General features: G+C 38.7%; 1 protein-coding gene across 1 annotated transcript in view; it reads right to left on the bottom strand.

Annotated features, from left to right (window-relative positions):
• BLTP3A (bridge-like lipid transfer protein family member 3A) overlaps window positions 1-23,953 on the bottom strand; it is a 59,995-nt gene that overhangs the window by 20,732 nt on the left and 15,310 nt on the right. Inside the window, exons 2-8 of the mRNA XM_058733641.1 lie at window positions 11,150-11,312; window positions 11,010-11,048; window positions 10,213-10,304; window positions 7,620-7,809; window positions 7,163-7,303; window positions 6,566-6,736; window positions 5,694-5,886 (exon numbers count right to left, since the gene is read on the bottom strand). Of these exons, the coding sequence (XP_058589624.1) occupies window positions 5,694-5,886; window positions 6,566-6,736; window positions 7,163-7,303; window positions 7,620-7,809; window positions 10,213-10,304; window positions 11,010-11,048; window positions 11,150-11,312 (989 nt within the window). The remainder of the gene's footprint in view (window positions 1-5,693; window positions 5,887-6,565; window positions 6,737-7,162; window positions 7,304-7,619; window positions 7,810-10,212; window positions 10,305-11,009; window positions 11,049-11,149; window positions 11,313-23,953) is intronic.

Below are 23,953 nucleotides of genomic sequence, written 5' to 3'. Positions count from 1 at the left end.
AGGCGCCCCTATGTCTGTGCTTTATACATAAAAAGGATAAGCATAAAGTTTACTCCTTTTATTCAGTGCAGGGTTATGAAAGACTAATTCTTTTAAATTAAAATTTAAATTTAAAAACTTAAAGCTATTAATTTTTAACAACTTTATAACTATATTTCCTGGAGGTTAAGCATCTGACTTTGGTTCAGTCATGATCTCACAGTTTGTGAGTTCAAGTTCGACATCAGGCTCCCCGCTGGCAGTGCAGAGCCTGCTTGGGATTCTTTCTCTCTCTCATCTCTTCTGCCCCTTCCCAGGTTGCATGTGCTCACTCTCTCTCAGATGAATAAATAAACTTAGAAATAAATAAATAAGTAAGTAAGTAAATAAATAAATAACTATATTTCCTGCAAACCCTGTAATGAAATGTATTTCTTATATAACTCATAATGTATCAAATTATATATGCAAATTAGCAATATACAGAAACACATAACAGCAATATAATCAAACTTTTAATTATTCAAAAGTATTTTTAGAAGATGGTGGAACAGCATGGAAGTTTTTTGTGTCTCGCATCCATGACATACAGCTAGACCAAGACTAAACCATCCTGCACACCTAGAAAACTGATTTGAGATTTAACACAATAATCTGCACAACCTGAACCACAGAATTCAGCAGCAGGTCCATCTATTCAATTTTCTTTTTTTTTCACTATTTTCTTTTTCTTGAATACAGAAAAAGTTTTATTTTCAATTTTTATTAAAAATATTTTTCTTTAATTTTTTTTACTATATTTTTTACTTTTGTGTAAATTTTTTCAAATTCTATTTTACTTCCATCATTTTATTTTAGCCTACTTCAGTGTATTTACTTTTTCAAATTTTCAAATGGTTTCCTTTTTTTTTCTCTTTTTTGTTTCTTTTCTTTTTCTTGAATACAGAAAGAGAAAAAAATTCATTTTTATTTTTAATTTTTATCAAAAGCATTTTTAGCAAAACAAAGGAAAATTTAAATAAATTTCTTAAAATTAATGTCAGTGAACTTTTTTTTTTTTAAAGTAAGCTCAAGTAAGCTCTATGACCAACATGGAGCTTGAACTCAAGACTTTGAGATCAAGAATCATATGTTCTACCTACTGAGCCAGCCAGGCACTCCTTAGCAAATTTAACTTAACTTTTGCTTGATACAAGAAGATAACTTTTAGCTTAACTAGCTGCTAGGTATTCATTCAGACTGAGTCGATATTTTTTCTTTTCAGCACTTAATTCATGATTTGCTGAATAACCTGCAGAATTAATAAAATATAGGGGTGTATGGGTGGCTCAGTCAGTTGATTTCGTCTCAGGTCATGCATGATCTCACAGTTCGTGGGTTTGAGTACCACATCGTGCTCTGTGCTGACAGCATGGTGCCTGCTTGGGATTCTCTCTCTCCTTCTCTCTGTCCCTCCCTGCTTGCTCTCTATCTCTCTCTCTCCTCAAAAATAAATAAATATAAGGGGCACCTGGGTGGCTCAGTCGGTTAAGCGGCCGACTTCGGCTCAGGTCATGATCTCGCGGTCCCTGAGTTCGAGCCCGGTGTCGGGCTCTGTGCTGACAGCTCAGAGCCTGGAGCCTGTTTCGGATTCTGGGTCTCCCTCTCTCTGACCCTCCCCTGTTCATGCTCTGTCTCTCTCTGTCTCAAAAATAAATAAAGGTTAAATAAATAAATAAATAAATAAATATTTAAAATAATAATAATTTTAAAATATAGACTTTTTATTTAATTCCTTTTTTAACATTTTTTGTTAATTTTTGAGAGAAAGAAAGAGACAGAGAGCGAGTGGGGGAGGGGCAGAAAGAGGGAGACACAGAATCTGAAGCAGGCTCCAGGCTCCAAGCCATCAGCACAGAGCCCCATGCAGGACTCAAACCCACGAACTGCGATATCATGACCTGAGCTGAAGTCGGTCACTTAACCGACTAAGCCACCCAGGCGCCCCTATTTAATTCTTAAAGTTCAAACCACAAAAGCACTAAGGCTCAAACAGAAACAACACTGACAAGTCAGCCAACCGGCATGTGCGGGCCACCTCTTACCATATGACTTTGAGATTAAGCAATCAGTTGGGAGAAAGACCTCTAATCACAGCCATCTATTCACCATAGTTTTTAGCAGTGATCTTCCATATTTTGTGTATCTTCCATGAACTCAGTGTCAGTGCTCCTCATGTGATATCCAAGAAAACCCAAAGAAAGAAATTAAATACCAAGGACTAAAGTTTTGTCTTGTAGGGATTAAGCTTTAGAAGGGTACAAACCAGTGTTATAGCTAAAATTTTTTTTCACCCCCACACTTCACCAAGGAACCAATTTTTAATGTCTAGAACAGGCAAAAATCAAGACAGAAAGTACATCAGTGGTTGCTTAGAGTTGCAAAATGGGAAGAGACAGCTAATGGGTACATGATTTCTTTCAGGGAGGACAAAAATGTTCTACAATTAGACTGTAGTGATGATGATTATACAACCCTATAAATATACTAAAACCCCCTAAGTTGTATATTCTAAATGGGCAAATTGTATGGTATGTGAATTAGATCTCAATAAAGCTGCTTAAAAGGAAAGAGTCAATTTTCATCTGCTGCTGGGTGATACCATCCCTGTTAAAAATGCATGCCCAAGGCACTGGAGGGAGAGGGTTTCATGGCAACGCTCCCTCCAATGGAGTTATTCAGACCTAAAAGAACAATAAACTACATAGACTGAGCATATTAAAATAGGGTCTAGAATTGAAATCAAAATCAAATATAATTAGCAGTCACCAACATATTTAATTATAAATACATAATCAGATATGGGACATAAATGGTAAATAGTGTCCATAAATGACTAAAGTTCTCCAATGAGCTGTGGGATGAGGAAAGCTTGGCCTTAAGAGAGATAAAGAAAGAAAGTTTTTAGCTCACAGGCCTCATCCAGACGAAAAAGAGTTAAAAAGAAGCAAGTAAGGAGTGCCTGGGTGGCTCAGTCAACTGAGCTTCCTATTTCAGCTCAGGTCATGATCTCATGGCTCATGGGTTCAAGCCCCACACTGGGCTCACTGTTGCCAGCCTGTCAGTGTAGAGACCACTTCAGATCCTCTGTTCCCCTCTCTCTACCCCTCCACTGCTTGTGCTCTCCCCAAAATAAAAATAAAAATAAAATAAAAAAAGCGGTGACACTCTTTTCTCCATCAACCACTAACCTCTTCTCTGAATTTTTTTTAATGTTTATTTATTTTGAGAGAGAGAGAGAGAGAGAGAGAGAGAGAGAGAGAGGAGTGGGGGAGGGGCAGAGAGAGAGGGAGACACAGAATCTGAAGAAGGCTTCAGGCTCTGAGCTGTCAGCACAGAGCCTGATGTGGGGCTCAAACCCATGAACTGTGAGATCATGACCTGAGCTGAAGTTGGACTCTCAACCAACTGAGCCACCCAGGTGCCCTGCTTTTCTGAATTTTAAGAGATAGTGCTGCCCCACCTCAAGCCAAGGTGTGCCCAAGGACCCACCCAGTTTCCAATAATTTTACCTCTAATGCCACGGAATAGGTAAGTGTGTTACTCAAGGGCCCAACATCCCAGGCTATCATGTCCCTTAATGAGAAAAGAAGGTAGATGTAGCAAGGAGCCTCTAGAGCAGCACTGTCCAAAAGAATTTTCTGTGATGATGAATATCTTCTATGGTCTGTAGATTACACTGAGTACTTAAAATGTGGGTGGTGCAAATTAGGGGCTGATTTTTTCATTTTATTTTATTTTAATTTTAACAGACACACGTGGCTATTGACTACCATACTAGACAGAGAGTTGAAAACAATGCTATCCAACAGAAATATAACATGAGCCATAAATAATTTTAAATTTTCTAGTAGCTACATGGAAAACAGTTTTTTAAAAAGGTGAAATTAATTTTAACAATACATACAACTTAAACCAATATAATCAATATATTATCATCTCAACATATAACCAATATGAAAATAATTATCAAGGTATTCTATACTCTTTTATTCTACTACATCTTCAAAATCCCATGTGGAAATTACACTTGCAACCAATCTCAATTTGGATCAGCCAACAGTAGTCATATGTGGCTGCATATTAGACAGAACAATTCCAGAGAACTTTAGAATGCTTTCTGTGCCACCTAGTTCTCCCTTCCCTTTACTCCCCAGATCCCAGGAGAAGAGTCAAATTCACAAGAACTGTTCCTTATTCCTTTACAGAGTCATACATCACACCTGGGTATGGCAGGTTGGAAGTTTTCTCCCTATCTAAAACTATCTCATACAAAAAGTTCTTAAATTCCAGCAAATATATTAATTTAGCTAAATAAACAAACAAATAAATAAATAGGGACTGCAAGGGAGGGTAGTCATTTACATCTTAGTGTGGGTTATGGGACCTTGTCACATGAAGACGACAGTGCTAAATACTCCTCATCATGCAAAAGGGTCAAATTCTCAATAATACACTCTTAATAAAGACCTATGAAAAGATCCAAGACAAAACAAGAGGAAAAAACCCAAAGCCTTTATAGTAACACTTGGAAGAAACAACCAAACAAAACAATAATCGTTTTAGCAAAGAACTTCCAAAATAAGTGGGTGGCTAACCAGTGAGCAATTTATTTCTTGTGGTCGCAAAAGCAATCTTTATGTTGTCACTGCTCCTCTCAGCTCTCTCAGAGTGGGAGTAGACAGGGACTGAAGTCACTTCAACACCACAGAACAGCAAAGCAAGAAAGATAATGCTGCTTGGTGCCCCAGGAAGAAAAGGTAAGTTCCCCCAAGGAAACTGAGTCTAGGGGTCATTAAAGAGGCAGACATTAACCCTCAGAAAGGATACAGCAGCACAAGAAAAATCTACCATATGAGAGCATCTAAAGCAAAGAGCTGGTGCAAAGGGGAGTATAAAGGAAATACAGGCAGAGTATTAAAGGAAGAGGCAGCAAAGGAATAATAATACTGAGCATATGCCTATAATTAAGGTCTTCCAATTCAGTATATTATTTCATTTGAGCCTGACAACAACCAATGAGGTAAACGAGTAAGATATGATTTAACTCAAGTTCACAAATGATGAAACTCAAAGAGGTTAAGCAAGAGGCTAAGTTATTTCCCCAAGACTCATGAAGACAAAATGAGTCAATTCCTTTTTCATTTTGAATAAAACATATATGTGTATGTAATACCAATGGCCCTAATGAATGTAAAAGCATGACGAGAATACAACATAACCTCTCTGCTTGGGAAGAGGGCATTTACACATAAAAATTATTTAAATTGACTCAAAAATATGAAAATTCTGGGGTTTCCTATACTTGAATTTTCTTTCCTAATAGCTTCTATCAGTGGTCAGCATTGGCCAAGGGACACTGGGGAGAAAAGAAAGTATACAATGCGTGAGCTCTACCCTTGAAGATTCTGACTTAGGGAGGTCTAGGAATAGCATGGTACCTGTATTTTATTAAGTACTGCAGGTGGTCCTGCTGCCTTAAGGCTAAAGAGTACTACCTCACACCAACAAAAACAGAGATGCCACAGAGGCTGAGGCTCAAGGAATGCCCTGATTAAGGGAAGCCAACCAAAGTACTCCATGGCATCTTGAAAAGAGCCTTCCATCCCGAAGCTTTGTCCAGAGCTAAAGGCAGTGATGGACCACCCAGCCCAGGCTCAGGCCAAACAGGGTACCTGGCTCCCGAGACTGGCTATCGTCACAAATGTGCAGGTCCAGGCGGGAGATGAGCAGATGGTAGGAGGACTCTTTCACATCAAATTTCTCAAAGTACTGGCTGAGGCGGCTGCTGCTGCTGTTGCTGCTGCCTTGGCTGGCACCAAACGCCTGGGCCCAGGACTGCTGGGCACTGGGAGCAGGTGGAGTGATCTATATGTGACAGAGAGAAAAATAAGAAGTCCAAACCCAGGCAGCCTCCTCACAGGCTTTCTTAAGCTTTATTTCAGTCTGAAGAAAACCACATTTTAGCAAGATGACTCTTCCCTTTCGTAAGTGTTCACCTGGTAGCTCACGTAGGTCTGTCCCACCTAAATAACCCAAACTGCAAAAAGCCTAATTATAATTAGTGTAGTAATTGTCAGAGTTCTGTTCTCAGTTTGAATTGCCCCCCAAGCTTTGACCCCCCCCAGGACTTAGCTCACTGATGCCAAAACACCTCCTACAGGAAGTCTTCCTTAAATGACCCCTTTCAGTCTGTGTAGTTAGATGCCTCTTCTTTGTGCTCTCATGGCACAGTGTCTACCTTTATACACATCATGTTGTAATAGCTTGTTGACAGTAAGTATTTTAAGACAGTGAAAGCTCCAAGGACAAAAACAAGAAGTTTATTATACTCTCCCTTTCCAGTGGCCAGCACTATGTAATAAGCTAACACACTGGAGGCACCCAATGAACAGAATAAATAAATAAATCAGACACACAAACAAAACCTATGCACATCTAGAAGTAAATGAAAAATGCTCCAAATAAGCCTAATAAAGTCTAGACTCCACCTATGTTGATATGAATTAGGTCTGGCCTACCATCTCCCTAGCCCCACGCCTCTAACCTGTACAGGTTCAGGGGCCAGGCTCTTCCTCTGCTGGGCTGACTTCTCCATGGCCTCACTCAGCGACTCTGCATACTTCATCATAGCCTTGAGCTGTGAGTCAGTCAGCACCCAGAGCAGATCATCCAACAGGAACATCAGCTTGGAGGCTACCACATTGCAGTCTTTGGTCTGAAGGAGACACACAGAACATGAAGTTCAACATCTTGTATTATTCCAACTCAAAGTGACTCTTGCCCAGTTAACTTCAGAAATGGCTTTTAATCCCCAGAACATGAAAGGAAAGCAACCACTGTGGAGAGTCCATTTCTTACAAAGCTACTATGTTTTCTGCAATTAACAAGAAGCAGGAAAAGTGAACTGCTAGGTGCCTAGGTCCATGTCCCTGTATATGGGTAAAAACTGTGGTTTCCAAAATACAGATGACAAGGAGGTGGAAATGTTCACAGAAATGTTCTGTGCAACACTAAATTACAGGCCTGTCCTTTTCAATTGTCATTCCTAGAGCCAGTAACATTCCAAGAGAGAATACCAACTCCCAGGATGTGTAGGAGAATAAAAGATGGAAGTTTTCATGAGGGCAGAAAATATACTCACTCTTCTTTTGAGGGCTATTTGGATCCTGCCTTGGTTGGTAATAAGCCTCAATGGAGTGGTGACTGGATCCTGATCACCATTGTCGGTAGCATCTGCCTCGATTCGAAGTGTTTGCCAAGTTATTTCCTTAAATGTTAAAACCTGGAAGGAGAGAGAGTAAACTCCCTTAATTCTGTGGATGAAATTAACCAAGAGGCAGTAAGTCCAAGGGGGAAAAGACTGGCAAAGCAGAAACCCCCACCATTCTCGGTTGGGATCCCACCAATAGAATGCAGCGGAACAGAGATCCCTAAGTGAGGAAAGGATGCAGCAGTAACACTGGACAGAAGGGCTTCTTGGGTTCACAGGAATAAGGGCAATATCTGAGGAAATCCCCAAAGCAGGAACAGTATCCTTTAAAAAGAAGTCCTATTCTGGATCTCCCCATTCTCTTCTCTTGCAATACTAGGGTTGTCACCTCTCCTCGGCGGGGGTCAGTGATGCGGGTGAGGCGGAGGTCACTCTGCTGCCAGTTGGGGTTGACACTGTAGCCCTGGAGCTGCCACAATTCAAAAGAAGCGTGGAAGGCCTTGGAGTGAATCTTGATGGTGATGGAATTGACGATGATGAACATTCCCTCCACCACCTTCTCGGCAAAGCCATACTCACTACAACAAATGAGGCAGACCAATGTTCAGAATCATGTGAGAGTCTGTGCACACTCTGTGCTGGAAGACATCAGACAAGATTATTAACAGTGTCTCTCTTTGGGTGCTAGAACTGTGGATGGTTTCTTTCTTTCTTTCTCTTTTCATATATATATATGAAATGATGACATACTATATGGTTACATTTACATAACTTTAAAACTAGGGAAACTAATGTATGGTGTTACAAATCACAATGAAAGTGATCCTTGGGGGTGGATATAACTAGAAAGGCCACAGGAGACTTCTAGGATTCTGGAAGTTAGTAGTCTGTTTCTTGATGTGTTAACTTTGTAAAGAATCACTCAACTATTATATACACATGATTTGTGTTCTTCAATATGGTACACTTCAATATAATTTACCAAAAAACTACACTGAAACACCATGTGTCATCTATTAGATTAGGCAAAAATCCTATAGCCTGACAATATTCTCTATTGACAAGTCTCTGGAAAAACAAGAACTAGTACACAATGCTGATGGGAACATAAAATTATATCCTTATAGAAGGTAATTCAGCAATTACTATTAAAATTATACATACATCTTCCCTTTAACCCACGAGTCCCACTTCTAGGAATCTATCCCAAAATATGCTGGCAAAAAAGGGAGAAACACCCCAAATGTCCCTCAATTGATGAACAGATAAATCAAATGTGGTATATCTATCCATACAATAAAATATTATTTGCCCACAAGAAGGAATAAAGTAGTGATAGTGCTAAAATACATCTAAACCTTGAAAATATTATGCTAAGTGAAAGAAGCCAGCTATAAGAGACTACAGAGTAAATGATTCCATTTATAGGATGATCAGAATGATGATCAGAATAGATACAGAAAGTAGATTAATGGTCACCTAGGACTAAGGCAAGGGACAATGAGGAGTGACTGCTAATAGGTAGTATGGGGTTTGTTTGGGTGATTAAAATGTTCTAAAATTGATTGTGGTTATAGTTGTACAACCTGGTGTAAATTCTAAAAACAATTGAACTATACACTTCAAATGGATGAATTCTATGGTATGTGAATTATATTTCAATAAAATGGTTTTTAAAATATGTTGGAAGGGGCACCTGGGTGGCTCAGTCAGTTAAGCTTCCGGCTCTTGGTTTAGGCTCAGGTCATGATCTCATGGTTTGTGGGTTTGAGCCCCCCGTGTTGGGCTCCACACTGCCAGCATGGCGCTTGCCTGCAATTCTTTCTTCCTCTGTCTCTCTGCCCCTCCCCGGCTCTCTCTCTCTCTCAAAATAAATAAATAAGTTAAAAAAAAATAGAGTTAAAATATGCTGGAAAAATACTAAGTGACTCACGAACAAGGTCGTTTATTGCTGCACTATTTGTAACAGCAAGAAAACTAGAAATAATTCAAATATCTATCAATAGAGAACAGGCTATAGAAACTACGATGCCTCCTGAAAATATTTTGAGTATTCTGTAGATTCAAAAAGGAATGGGGCGGGGGTTGGTGCCTGGCTGGCTCAGATGGCAGAACATGCAACTCTTGATCTCGGGTCATGAATTCAAGCCCCACACTGGGCATAAAGCCTACTTTAAAAAAAAAAAAAAAAAGGAATAAGGAACGTTGCTCTATATACTTCTATAGACTGATCTCCAGGATATGTTTTTAAAAGAAAAAACAATGTGGAAAGTGTTTATGGTACACGGTATTTTATGTAAAAAAGGGGACAACACAAACATACATACGTATAACATATCTTGTTTTATGGTTTTAACTTTGGAACTTTAACTTTTTATTTTATATAATTAAAAAATAAATTTAAAAACAATTTAAAAATTTTAAACAAACTGATATTAAATTCCTGGAAGACAGCATAAGAGAAAACCTCGATGACCTTAGGTACAGCAATGACTTTATTTATTTTTTGGAAGAGTTCAAGTGGGGAAGGAGAAGAGAGAGGGGGACAGGGGATCCAAAGTGGGCTCTGTGCTGACAGGTTGACAGCAGCAAGCCCGATGTGGGGCTCAAACTCACAAACTGTGAGATCAATGACCTGAGCCGAAGTCAGATGCTCAACCAACTGAACCACTCAGGTGCCCCAAAAAGGTTGTTTTTTAAATGTTTATTTATTTGTTTTTGGGAGAGAGTGAGAAAGCGGGGGAGGGACAGAGAGAGGGGGAGAAAAAAGGCGGGTGGGGAGAGTCTCTGCTATCAGCGCAGAGACCAACGGGGGGCTTGAACTCAACTCACTAACCGTGAGATCATGACTTGAGCCAAAACCAAGAGTCAGACACTCAACCAACTGAGCTATCCAGGCACCCCAAAAGCTTTTGTTTTTTAGTAAAAGTTGATATGGAACAGTTAATATATTGGAAATAATAGGGCCATTAGCAACTAACCTCTGTCCTGAAGCGAGGGCAATGGGAGACTGTCCATTGGGGGGCCGAGGCTCCTCACATGTCTTCATCTCCACCTCTACCTTATCCAGACACTGAAATAAAAGCCACGAAGAACTAAGCATCTGCACAAAAACCCACACAGCACACGCTGCGGATTACCCATCTCTATACTCTAATGCCTAGTTGAGTGCTGTGCCCACAGTGGGCACACATTAAATGTCTGTCGAATGAATGAACAAACTGAAATGCAAAGAGAGGCCTCATCTTCCCTCTTCCATGTCCATTAGCAGCAGAACTCCATGACAAGTATGGGATTAGCTCATAGCAGAAAACTAAAACATAAATCCAAGTTACAGAGATTACTATTCCTGGAGATTCCACTCTTTGAGTAAAGGCATGCATGGATCAGGGCTTTCACTGATGAAGGGCTTTCAGGTGATAATCACCCGACAGTCAACATCAACTACATTTCTCATTTTTCCTCTGTCAGGATTCCAAAGGAAATGTAAAAGTAGAACCTGGGTAGCAAATTTGTTATAAAAAACAAAAAGCAAAACAAGCAACTCAGGACTCCTGGGTCTTGTGTCTCAATGTTAACATTATACCTCATAGCAATACCAGAATAAGCCCAGACAGTAGTCACTCTGTCTGAGAGAGAAGCTGACAAGCCAGAAAGAGCAATCATCACTCCCAAAAAGGATAGCCTATCAGGACTCCTCCCCATCTTCTCTCAGATCTTTTAAAACCTGACCCCAGCCATCCCCATGTGATTACTTGCAATCAAGAAAAGCCATTACCAAGCATATGGGATGTGTCTTCAACTTTGTCCACTGGATCTGAAAGAAGAAAGCAAAGACTCAGGGCTGTGGGAGCTGTCCCTCAATAAAGCATGCCTGTTGGCCAAGGACAGCAACAGCACTCTGACCCCCATTCTCACCCGGATGGAGGCCCTGTTGCAGTAGACCCGAGTGATGGCTAACCAGGTGGGTAGCTCCAGCACATTCTGTAGAACCTCTTCATCTAGCTCCAGGTTCGTCAGCTGACCCTCCCCTTTCAGAGTGCTCAAATTGATTTTGTCTGGGGAAAGATTTTTGGTGAACCTGAAAAAAGTAAAAATAAGAAGGTATTATTTCTATGGAAATCCACTAAATGGGCATTATAGCCAATAACGCTTTTTAGTTTGTAGAAAAGAGAAAGTTAAAGAACAAATGTTGACTAATGACCACACTGTCTCTATGCCAAGTAAGATGTTAGGTGAGACCTATCATTCTACTCATGATTGTATCACCTTTCTACTCAAGTGATTCTGGAGAAATGGCTATAGCAGTGGCAATATAGACCTTTGATATTTCTGAATCCCCACATAAAAACAGAGCAACTAGATAGCAACACCAGAAGCCCACGGATAACACTTATAACAAAACTAGAAGACAAAGCAGCCTCATAAACCCCCACATAAAGCAAGAGGGAAAAAGCATCAATAGCCACAAGACATATGTGCTATAAGCAGCTGTGAAAATCAACATGAAAGCAATAAGGCATCTGACAAACCAAAGAACAGAACTACAAGACAACCAAGTTTTAAATGAAAAGCAACGTGGGCCAATCTGATCATAGCAGTTGAAACTAGTGGGGTGTAGTCAACTGCAAGGGGTCCCCAGTGAGGTCCAAAGGACCTGGAGCAGGCTAGCCCTATAAACTCAGGAAACTAATCAAGGTTTCTTCTTAGGACACAGCACCCATGTTGAAAAGAAACTGTTGGGAGAGGAATCCAAACTGAGCAAGATAGGGAAAACAAATGAAGAGATTGTACAAACAAAAGTGGGGGGGGGGGGGTGGAGAGTAGACAGACCAGGATATCTCAGAAAGCAAATTATATTTCTAACACTACTTGAAACAGACGAGGGAGCTCTATGAAGTTAGAATGTGAGACAGGGGCGCCTGGGTGGCTCAGTCGGTTAAGCGTCCAACTCTTGATTTTGGCTCAGGTTGTGGTTGGTGGGATCAGGCTGCAGGTCAGGCTTTGCGCTGACAGCACAAAGCCTGCTTGGGATTCTCTCTCTGCCCCTCCTTCCCCACCCCCCTCTCAAAAATAAACTTCTTTTTAAAAAATGGTAAATTTAAAAAAAAATGTGAAATGGTAATAGGCTAATTGTTGGCTTGTTAAGTATAGTCAAATGAAACCCCAGACCCTTACACATCCCTTTACTCATGTGACAAAAGAACAACCCCCTCACCTATAGTCCTGCCAAAGTAAATGAACCTAAATCTCATCATGCTACTAAGTCCAGTTGCGAATTTGCAGGAAATACAGAGGACAGAGAAAAAACGCTGAACTGCACCATAAGCGTGCAATCAGCAAAATACAGACCATAGGAAACTCTACAGGTCAAGTGGCCTGGACATAATTCACACAGGCCAGTCTTCTCATTATTCCATGCTCACTGTCTCCAGTCTGCTCACGTGTTCTTGCCACCCCTTTCCTGAAGCATCATCATCACAGTCTGCCATGCCAGGCCCAATGCAAGACTTCTCACTGAGGCTTTCCTTCCCCAACTGCTGCAACTCATATTAAACTTTTTTTTTCTACATCTCTAGAATCTGTTACACACATTTAAGTCATAATCATGGAGGGTCTTAGGATGTTCTCTAATTCTCCCATATGTAACCACCCCTGTGTAATTAGATGTGAAGCCTTGTGAGGTCAGAGGCTTAGTCTTAGCCATGCCTCCTAATCAAAATGGTTACCTGACATACGCACATACCTCTCAGCTAACTATCCTGCTGCCTAACTACTCCCAGTTCCCTTCTCATCTTTTTGGTTAGATCAATTTAAGGGCAGTTCCTCACAGCATATCCCTCTTTCCTGTATGACAAACTGTCCAGATGAATCTCATCCCTGTAATTCTCACTGTTGTTGCCTCTGAGTCACTATTTTCCACCTCAATAATAAATTGTATCTTGCCCTCCATCCATAACTACACTTGGCCCTTATACATATTAGATGCTAATAACTGACTTCAGAGTTACATATTATTTACCAACTTTTATTTGTTCATATACATCCTTTCCTTTTACTAAGGTATATTTTAGTGTTTTTGGTTTTCCTTGGACTATAACATCATGATGTGCATGAGTTTTATCTTCACAATTTTTTTCTACAGTGCCTAAAATGGTACTATATAAAAAGACTAACAATTTTTAAACGATAGTTAAAAATTTTTAGAAGTTTATAAACATGCAAAAAAAAAGTACTATATGATAATTAGAGATTCATAGGAATCAATGGCATGATAACAAATTCAGGAAACTGCTTACGTGTGAGACAGGGGAGGGTTCCACAGTCAGCTGCAACTATATAAATACTTATTTCTCACATTGGGAGGTGACTGTATGGGAGGTGAACGTATGGCTATATTACTCTTTATATATTTTTGTATGGCAAATATTTCATAGTAATTCTTTCTAAGATTTCTATCAATTACCTAGTGTATGTACTTACTGTTTGAAGCGCTACTCCTCCATGGGTCTCTCACACTCCTACATGTCTTGCTGAGTATACCAAAAACACATGATCCTGACCACTCCTTACCTGGGCCACTTCTCAGGATTGGGTTTGCAAAGATCAGCTTTGAGGGATGAAGTAATGTGCCCCACCCTAGGACAAAGAGCAGGCTTGCTTACCACTTACTTCAGTGTTCCATTCCTATAAAATATGTGCAAGCATCCATCTGGGTCCGTTTGTGTCACTCCCATGGGACACGAGGGGATAAGGGGGAACTAATACAAACATTTGCTTATGCTGCTTGCAGGGCTGTGAGTAATAAAGTCTTCTATCTCTGATCTAGGAGTATCATGTGTTCTGTCAGCATCCATAAACTACAACAAGCTCATTATTAGCTTTTAAATAGGGTAAAATAAAATTCTATACCCGTAGACATACTTTTACTGATTTTAATTCACAAAAAATGTTTAGTCAACATTTACTGGGTATGAACCAATGTTAGTCTCTGAACCCAAAAGACAAGCTTTCTACAATGGCTCCTATCATCTGAAAACTAACTTGCTACAGAGGGAAAGAGAATTTCTCTTTTCCTTCAAGGAATGGCTACCTATAAGGAAATAGGACTGGGGTGTGAAAGAAAAGAAAGAACATCTTACACACTTCCACTACATAAAACAAGAATAACAACAATTGAAACTAAAGGAAGATACACAGTGCATGCCCCTTAGGGACTTGGAGGAAACACAGTCCTGTGGGAAGGAAAGAACACAGAAACAGAACTTAACATTATTTGCAACCACTAGGTACAGGCAGGCTTTCTTTTTCAAGTCCTTTATATTTAAACAAGATACTACAATTATTTTTTCCTAGCAACACTTCCTCTACTCTTAAGTATTCAGGAAAGCCACATCAGCTCCGAAATTGGGGTGAGTAACCCTTCAGAAGTATTAGTCTTAAAGATAAGAATTTTTGAAGATAAAAAAAAATTAGTTTTAAAGACTGTAACTGTACGTGTCCTCTTTTCCCCAGATTGTGATAAGACCCTACCTCTCTGCCTCAACTGAGAATCATAGTAGGTGTGAGACACTGTCAGAGATGGGAGTCAGGACCCCTTCAATATGCAGGAGAGAACAGGCTGAGAGTCACTAAAATAAGCTATTTCCCTTATGATAAAAATCTCTCTAAAAACAGGAGGAACATACTTTGAATAAAATGAAACAACCACAGTCAACAATGAGTTACACACATGCTATCGTTGACATTCTCAAAGTGGTTACACTGAACAGGCAACCTGTACCTAATTTCTACATTGTGTTCTATGCAAAATCTAACTCCATTTACAGCTCCATATAAAAAAATACATGTCATTTTTCCAGTCGTGAATAAAGAAGTATGAGACTTGTGTTACACTTCACCCTAACTTTGCCAGGATTTAGGGCAATTGTGTCTCAAACTATGGTCCTGTGATCAAATGGGTAGAATCACCACGGTGTATGTTTATTTTAACATGTAGATTATTGGGCCACACTCCAGATATGCTGATTCACAATAGGGAGGGGAGTAAGGAATCAGCATTTTACAAACTCAGGGTGATTCTTCTGTTCTCTAAAGTTTGAGAATGGTTTAATTTGAATGGTTTAACAGTTAATCAGTTAAAGTGATTGAAGGCAGGGAAAATGAGAGGTTCAAGATAGAAAAGAGATGCATAAATCCATTCTTCCAGAACAGAGAAGTTTTTAAATTCTATTCTTATCATGGCTTGGTGTTTAAGAGCACAGGCTTTAGGGTTAGACTTGGGCTCAAAATCTGGCTCTCTCACTAATGCTGTGACTTTAGGCAAACTGTTCAACCAACTTCACAGGACTGGTGGAATTAACAGAGCTAACTAACATACACTAAATATCCGGCATTTGTTAAGTGCTCAATAAAAAGTAATCAGTATTATTTGTGGATTCCACTGCTGCCTTTAGAAAAGGATTACATTGGGGCGCCTGGGTGGCGCAGTCGGTTAAGCGTCCGACTTCAGCCAGGTCACGATCTCGCGGTCCGTGAGTTCGAGCCCCGCGTCAGGCTCTGGGCCGATGGCTCGGAGCCTGGAGCCTGTTTCTGATTTTGTGTCTCCCTCTCTCTCTGCCCCTCCCCCGTTTATGCTCTGTCTCTCTCTGTCCCAAAAATAAATTAAAAAAAAAAAAAAAACGTTGAAAAAAAAAAAAGAAAAGGATTACATTATTATCTTAAAAAATAGATTCAGGAGGCCTGGATTATAATCCTAGGGTTCAAGCTGTCTTCAAGAGACAACCCCTCAGGTCTCTTTCTAGCTCAATGTATCCTCCTCCATTCCCAGTATGCCTATTTCTATCCTTTCCACCCAGGCGTCTACAAATTGAAATCTGAACAAGGTTAAAACTGAATTAATGTTCCTCAGAAAGCCTTTCCAGAGTCCCCACTCTGGCTCCAAGAATAGATTTTCATCCTTTGTCCCTCCAGTACTACTGGGTCACAAGAGAACTGAGGACATGGAACAAAGTTATCAATTAATCTAGTCAAAATCAAGCTTGTAAAGGCAAGACCAACCAATTGAAAACAACAGGTGTATAGGTGATAATCAGCAGAGTTCTATGAACTTTGTAGCCATGTCATCTGGCAAATGACAGCACTGACTTCTTCAGGGAAGTTCTATAGAGAACACTGTGCTCATTTTATCCTGATAGTAACCAGGTGGACTTATCTTGGAAATGACTACAAGTGTATGAACATCAGGCAGCCAGGACTAGAGACTAATCTCAGTGAGGACTGGTCATCAGACTCTTGGCATACTGCCCTCATCAACAGCACCAACACAGAGGAACAACGGGAAAAGCACAAAACCCAGAAGAACCTGTCTTCCTAGATGAGGCCCCAGAGGAAAAGTGATCGCTCATATTTCCAGGTAGGGTACAGAAGAATAAGCAAGTAAGAGGATAAACTTCCTTTTATTATATAATTTGGGTTATCAGAGTGGAGAATCTCTCTACAGAGATTACATGCAGGTCTGCTGGACCACCAATGGCTGTTCTCCCCTAAGAGTAATAATAAATTTGTCAATTTACTTTTATGATTCAACAAAAAGTGGGTATCACCTTATTAGCTTCTCAAAAAAGGCAGTAAGAATTCCTCAACTGATTTTGACCGCATTTTACAGTAATAACAAAGAATAGGTAAAATGGTAATCCACGAGGACGGTTGTGGAGGAGGATTGTGGAGGTTTGCTCAAACAAGGAAACCAGATCTGAATCTGATCTGAAACCACTTTATTATCTGTGTTCCTAACTGAGGATGATATCTCTGATTCCAGGGTTGCTGAAAAGGCTAATGGAAGCCTGCTATTCCACTTTAAGTATGTGGGGAAACATTTTCTGGCCATCTGTTACTGTTACAGAGCATAGAAGCTAAGATGAAATCAAGTTGGAAAAGATCTTGATCAGGTTTCATTTCTGCCAGAGGATTGCAATCTGCCAAAGAGACAACAGAGAAAAATTCTCAGATATCTTTGTGAAAATGTACCACAATGTTAGAAGTGAGAATTCTTAGATTTTTAGATTCACAGAATTTCAGAGGAGAAGGCATCTTAAATAATAATTCAGACCAAATCTATAATTTGCAAATGGCCAGAAAGTTAAATGACTTTCCCAAGAGTCATAGCTAGTCAGTGGTTAACCTGGGACTAAGTAAATGGCAGAAATGAGACTTAACTCAGCATTCGGTCAACTCTCCCACTACCCTGTACCCTGTAATTCAGTACTTTTATTGCTGATAATACAGTCAATAAGTTGCAATAATCAGTCTGCTTCAGGTCCCAAAGAAATCGAAACCCCACAAAAGCAAATATGCCTGCAAATATGCTTTGCTTCCTTCACTATTTTTTTCCACTAAGGTGATCACAGCCCAGGCCTTGGTTTCTAAGCTTTCTAAGCAAATCCATACCAAAGTATTTTCACTGCTCAGCCACACCACAGGCATGACTTTCAGCAAAAATATAACACATCAAGCTGTGGACCCCCAAATCATCTAAACAAAATATCTCAATCATTGAAGTAGCTAACATTAGTCTACTCTGGACCATGTGATAGAATATACCATTCAATCTTAGAGGTTTGTCCTAATAGGTTTTACTCCCAAAACTGCTACATGAATGGATATATGCTTTTCTTAGAAGAAAATTCTCTCTCCTTCTGGATTTTTGTTTCCAATATTGGGTTTTTTTTAATTGTTTTTGTGTTATTTAAGGTGCAATTTATATACAGTAGCTTTTTTTTTTAATTTATTTTGAGGGGGGGGAGGGGAGAGGCACAGAGAGAGAGAGAGAGAGAGAGAGAGAGAGAGAGAGAGAATCCCAAGCAGGCTCCATGCTCTCAGCGCAGAGCCCAACATGGGGCTCAAACTCACAAACCATGAGATCATAACCTGAGCCAAGCTCAAAAGTCAGATGCTTAACCAACTGAGCCACCCAGGTGCCCCTACAGTAACTTATTTCTGAACTTTCTATTTTGTTCCACTGGTCTACTTATCCTTATGCCAATACCACACTGGCCATATTATGGTAGGTTCATTTTAAGTCTTAAAAGTAGTATAAATCTCATTTTGCTTTTTCCCCCCAAGATTATTTTAGTCATTCTAGGTCTTTTACACTTCCATACAAATTTTTAAGTCAGCCTGCCAATTTCTGTAGGATGGAGGAAAAAAACACCTGTTGAAATTCTGATTGGGACTGCATAGCTCAACTGGGGGAGATCTGACATATTAGCAAAGATGAGTCAGTGTATCCTTGAAGACGGTATATAACCAAGGGATGGCATGTTTATTTGGGTCGTCTTTAACTTCTCCAGGCAACATTTTCTAGTTTTCAGGTATATACCTTTTTTTCAATTTATGTGTGTATTTTATATTTTTGAATTATAAAGGAAACTTAAAAATTTTTTCTAGTTGTTTGCTGCTAGAAAATAGAAGTAAAAGTGTTTTTTCATATTGATTTTGGTTTTTTTTAAAGATTTTTTAAAGTAATCTCTACACCCAACATGGAGCTCAAGCTTACTCTGAGATCAAGAGTCCCACACTCCACCAACTGAGCCAGCCAGGTGCCACTGTATTTGACTTTATATCCTACAACCTTACTAAATTCAATTATTCGCTCTAATGGTTGTTTTGTAGGTTCTTTAGGATTTTCTATGTAAACAATTATATCTGTGGAATAGAGACAGCTTTACTTCTTCATTTCCGATCTCTGTGAAAACTGGTATTTATATATTGTTCCTATACATTGCTAGTATAGCTCTAATACTTGCTAGTATTAATACTAGCTAGTACTAATACTTGCTGGCAAGTTCTAATACTTGCTAGTCCTATACTTGCTAGTATAGTTCTAATAACTAGTTCTAATAACTTTCTAGTTATTAGAACTTACTAGTTCTAATAACTTTTTTTTTAAGAGGCCGAAAGAGTTCTACAAAGACATTCACATAGTCTGCAACATCTCTGTCAGTTTTCTGTTACCAAGATTATGATAGACATATTAAACAAGATGGGAAGTGTTTTCCTTCTCTATTTCCCAAAATAATTTGTGTTAAATGGGTTCTATTTCTTACTTAAGTGTTCAACACAAATCATCAATAAAACCATCTGGACCTGGAGTTTTCTTTGTAAAATAAAGTTTTGATAACAAATGCAATTTCGTTAATAGACATTGGGCTACTCAGATACTCTACTTCATACTCAATTCTGCTAAGTTACGTTTTTCAAATAATTATGTGCACTTCATCTAAGTTGTTCAGTTTTTTGACAACAGATATTAATAATCCCTTAATACCTTTTAATACCTCTAAGATCTATATCCCCTCTTTCATCCCTGATAGTATTCATGACTTCTTTTTCTTGGTCAGTTTCACTAACAGTTAATTTTAATGATCTTTAAACAAAAAACAAAAAAAAAACTTTTGTCTTTATTAATTTTCTCTATTTTGTCCTATATTCAATGTCAGTGATTTCTACTGTTTTTCCTTTATTCTACTTACTTGGGTTTATTACGTTCATCATTTTCTAGCATCTTAAGTTGGAAACCTCATTCACTGATTTTTAAACTTTTCTCTAATATAAGCATTTAAACCTATATGTTTCCTAGTATTCACTTTATTTGCTACATCCCACAAGTTTTGATATGTTGAATTTCATTGCCAACTAGCTAACATTTTCTAATCTCTTTTACAAAATGATTTCTTTCACCTTGAGTTATTTAGAAATGTATTTTAAATGTTCCAAATTTGCAGGACTTTTCTAGTGATCTTATTTTTTATTGATTTTTAACTTAATGCCATTGTAGTTAGAGAATATACTATGTAAGTTTTCAATATTTTGAAATTTGTTGAGACATATAGTTTAATGTATGGTCTATTTTGGTAAACATTTCCTGTGCACCTGAAAAGAATATTGTTGTTCTCCAGTTGTGTTATGTATAGTGTTCTATATATGTCAATTAGGCAAGGCAATGCATAACATTATTCAGATCTTCTATATCTATATTGATATTTTTCAAGTTGTTCTATCAACTACTGAGGGAGGAGTATTAAAAACATCCAACTATAATTGTTGGGGCGCCTGGGTGGCTCAGTCAGTTGAGCGTCCGACTTCAGCTCAGGTCATAATCTCACGGTTTGTGGGTTCGAGCTCCGCATCGGACTCTGTGCTGCCAGCTCAGAGCCTGGAGCCTGCTTGGGATTCTGTGTCTCCCTCTCTCTCTGCTCCTCCCCTGCTCACACTCTGTCTCTCTCTCAAAAATGAATAAAGATTAAAAAAAAATTTTTTTTGAATCCAACTATAATTGTGGATTTGCCTTTTTCAGGTTTGGTTTTGCTTCATGTGTATTGAAGCTATTTTATTAGGTTCATATACATTAATGATTGTGTCTTTTTTTTTTTTTTTGAGTTTATTTATTTTGACAGAGAGAGAGAGACAGAGAGAGAAGAGGAGGGGCAGAGAGAGAAGGAGAGAGTGAATCCCAAGCAGGCTCCAAGCCAACACAGGGCTCAATCTCACGAACTGTGAGATCATGACCTAAGCTGAAATCAAGAGTTGACACTTAACTGAGCCAGTTTTTCTGATGAAATGATTGTGTCTTTCTGATGAAATTATCCTTTTACTATGAAATGTTTATCTCTGTAATTTTTTTTTTTATTTGAGAGAGAGAGAGAGAGATTGAGCAGGGGAAGGGCAAGAGGGGAAGGGGGAGGGGGCAGGGAGAGATAAAGATCTTAAGCAGACTCCACATTCAGCGTGAGCCCAATACAGGGCTCGATTCCATGACCCTGGGATCATGACCTGTGCCAAAATCAAGAGTTGGACACTCAACCAACTGAGCTACCCAGGCACCCCTCTTATCTCTAGTAGTAATCTTTGTCTTGAAGTCTATTTTGTCTGATGATAATATAGCCACTCCAGCATTCTTGTGCTTACTGTTCACACGGTGTACCTTTTTTCATCCTCTAACTTTCAACCTATTTGTGTCTATCCCTTTTTTATCCAGTCTGACAACCTGTACTGTTAATTTGGAGTGGTCAATCCATTTACACTTAATGTAATTATCGATATTGGTTGATTTTGGTTTAGCATTCAATTTGTTTCATCTGGTTTTTGTTCCTCTATTCCTCCTTCTCTGCCTTCTTTTTAGGTTAACCTAATTATCTTTAGTATTTCATTGTAATTTTATGGGATTTTTAGCTAAACCTCCTTACCTATGTGTGACTACTCTAGGGACACACAATGTAAACTTATCACAATCTACTTACAGTTAATATTATACTACTTTAAGTAAAAATTTAAGAACTTCTGCAATAAAATAGTTCATTTACTGTCCTTCACCTTGTGGACCATAGTTGTCATATATATTACATATACAACAGTCCCCCTTTATCCACGAGGGATATGTCCCCAGTCAATGCCTGAAATTGCAGACAGTACTGAATCCTATATATACTACCTTTTTTTTCTATTAAAACATAATTATGACAAAGTTTATAAATTAGGCAAGTAAGAGATTAACAATAACTAATAATAAAATAGAACAATTATAATATACTGCAATAAAAATTATGTGTATGTGGTTTCTCTCAAAATAGCTCATTTTACTGTACTCACCCTTCTTCTTCTTCTTGTGTTGATATAAAATGATAAAATGCCTACCTGATGAGTTGAAGTGAGGTGACTGATGTAGGTACTAAGACACAGCATCAGCTTACTACTGACCTTCTGATGATATGTCAGAAGGAGGATCATCTGCTATGGACTGCAGTTGACCACAGGTAACTGAAACCATGGAAAGCAAAACTGTGGATAAGGGAGGACTACCATACATATGGTACAGACCCATAAGACAGTCTTGTCTATTACAGAAATAGTCTTGAACATCTACATTTGCAGTGTTCTTCACTCTTTCTTATAGATCCAAATTTCCATCTGGTATCATTTCTCTTCAACCTGAAGAACTTTCTTCAGTATCTCTTATAGTACTGCTAGGATTCTGTTTTCCTTAGTCTAAAAATGCCTTTACTTTCCACTTTTAAAAAACATTTAAGCTGGATATGTAATTTTAGGTTAAGAACTTCTTTCAGCATTTAAAGATATCAGTCCATTGTATTCTTGCCACTGCTGTTATTGATGGGAAGTCAGCCATTAATTTCTATCATTGTTCTCCTTTATGTGAGAAGTCATTTTCCTCTGGCTGCTCTCATTTTCTCTTTCTCTTTAATTTTCAGCAACATGACCGTGATGTGCCTGGAGTAATTTTCTTTATATCTATCCTACTTAGGATTGACTGAGATTCTTGGATTTTATAAATCTGTTTTTCACCAAACTTGAAACTTTTAGCCACTATTTCTTTTTTAATAACAGCTCTATTGAAATAGAATTCACATACCATAGACACATTCATTTAAAATGTACAATTGACTGGGGGCGCCTGGGTGGCTCAGTTGGTTAAAAGTCTGACTTCGGCTCAGGTCATGATCTCATGACTCATGGGTTTGAGCCCCACGTCGGGCTCTGTGCTGACAGCTTGGAGCCTGCAGCCTGCTTCAGATTCTGTGTCTCCCTCTGTCTGTCCTTACCCTGCTCTCTCTTTCAGAAATAAATAAACATTAAAAAAAATTAATTGAATGGTTTTTAGTATACTCACAGAGTTGTGCAATCATAAGCTTAATCCATTTTAGAACATTTTCATTACCCTCTTCCAAAAACACCTGTACCCTTCAGCTATCATCTCCACTCTCCTTATTCCCCCTAACCTGGTAACCATTATCTATTTTGTCTCTATAGATTTGCCTATTCTGGACATTTAACATAAATGGAATTACACAATATGTGGTCTCTTGTGACTAGCTTCTTTCACTTAGCATATTTTCAAAGTTCATCCATGTTGTAACAGGAATCAGCACTTCTTTCCTCTTTATGGTCAAAAATATTCCATTATACAGATACACCATCCATATAATGTTTTATCATTATTGTTTATCATCATTTATCATTCATCAGTTGATGGGACATTTGGGTTGTTTCCCCTTTTGAGACATTGTGAATAATACCACTATGAACATGCAAGTACACGTTTTTATGTGGACATACGCTTTTATTTGTTGGGTATACAAGTAGGAGTGGAATTGCTGTGTAAAATGGTTAACTCTGATACTTCTTGAGGAGGTGCCAGACTGTTTTCCAAAGTGGCTGCACCATTTTACAGTCCTACCAGCAATGTTTGAGAGTTCTTATTGTTCCACATCCTCACCAACATTTGTTATTATTTCTCCACATTTTCACCAACACTGTAATTAGCTTTTTAATTACAGTCATCCTTGTAGCCATTGTGATTTTGATCTGCATTTCCTTGATGGCTGATAATGTTGAGTATCTCATGTGTTTGTGGCCATTTATGCATCTTCCTTCAAGAAATGTCTATACAGATCCTTCGCTTGTTTTTAAATTGGGTTGTCTTTTGTTTACCTGTCAGCTATTATTTCTGCAAATATTTTTGTCTTGTTTTAATTATCTACTGCAGCATAAACGACTCCAAACCTAGTGCCATAAAACAGTAAGCATCTTATTAAGCTCACAGATTTATGCATCAGAAATTCATTCAAGGGATAACTGGGAAAGCTTTACTCTGATTCAAGAATTCTGGGGCTTCATCTGGGATGCCATGAATGGCTGGGAGCTGGG

The sequence above is a fragment of the Neofelis nebulosa genome, chromosome 6, assembly GCF_028018385.1.
Source record: "Neofelis nebulosa isolate mNeoNeb1 chromosome 6, mNeoNeb1.pri, whole genome shotgun sequence".
NCBI lineage: Eukaryota > Metazoa > Chordata > Mammalia > Carnivora > Felidae > Neofelis > Neofelis nebulosa.
This window is presented reverse-complemented; position numbering and strand designations above follow the sequence as displayed.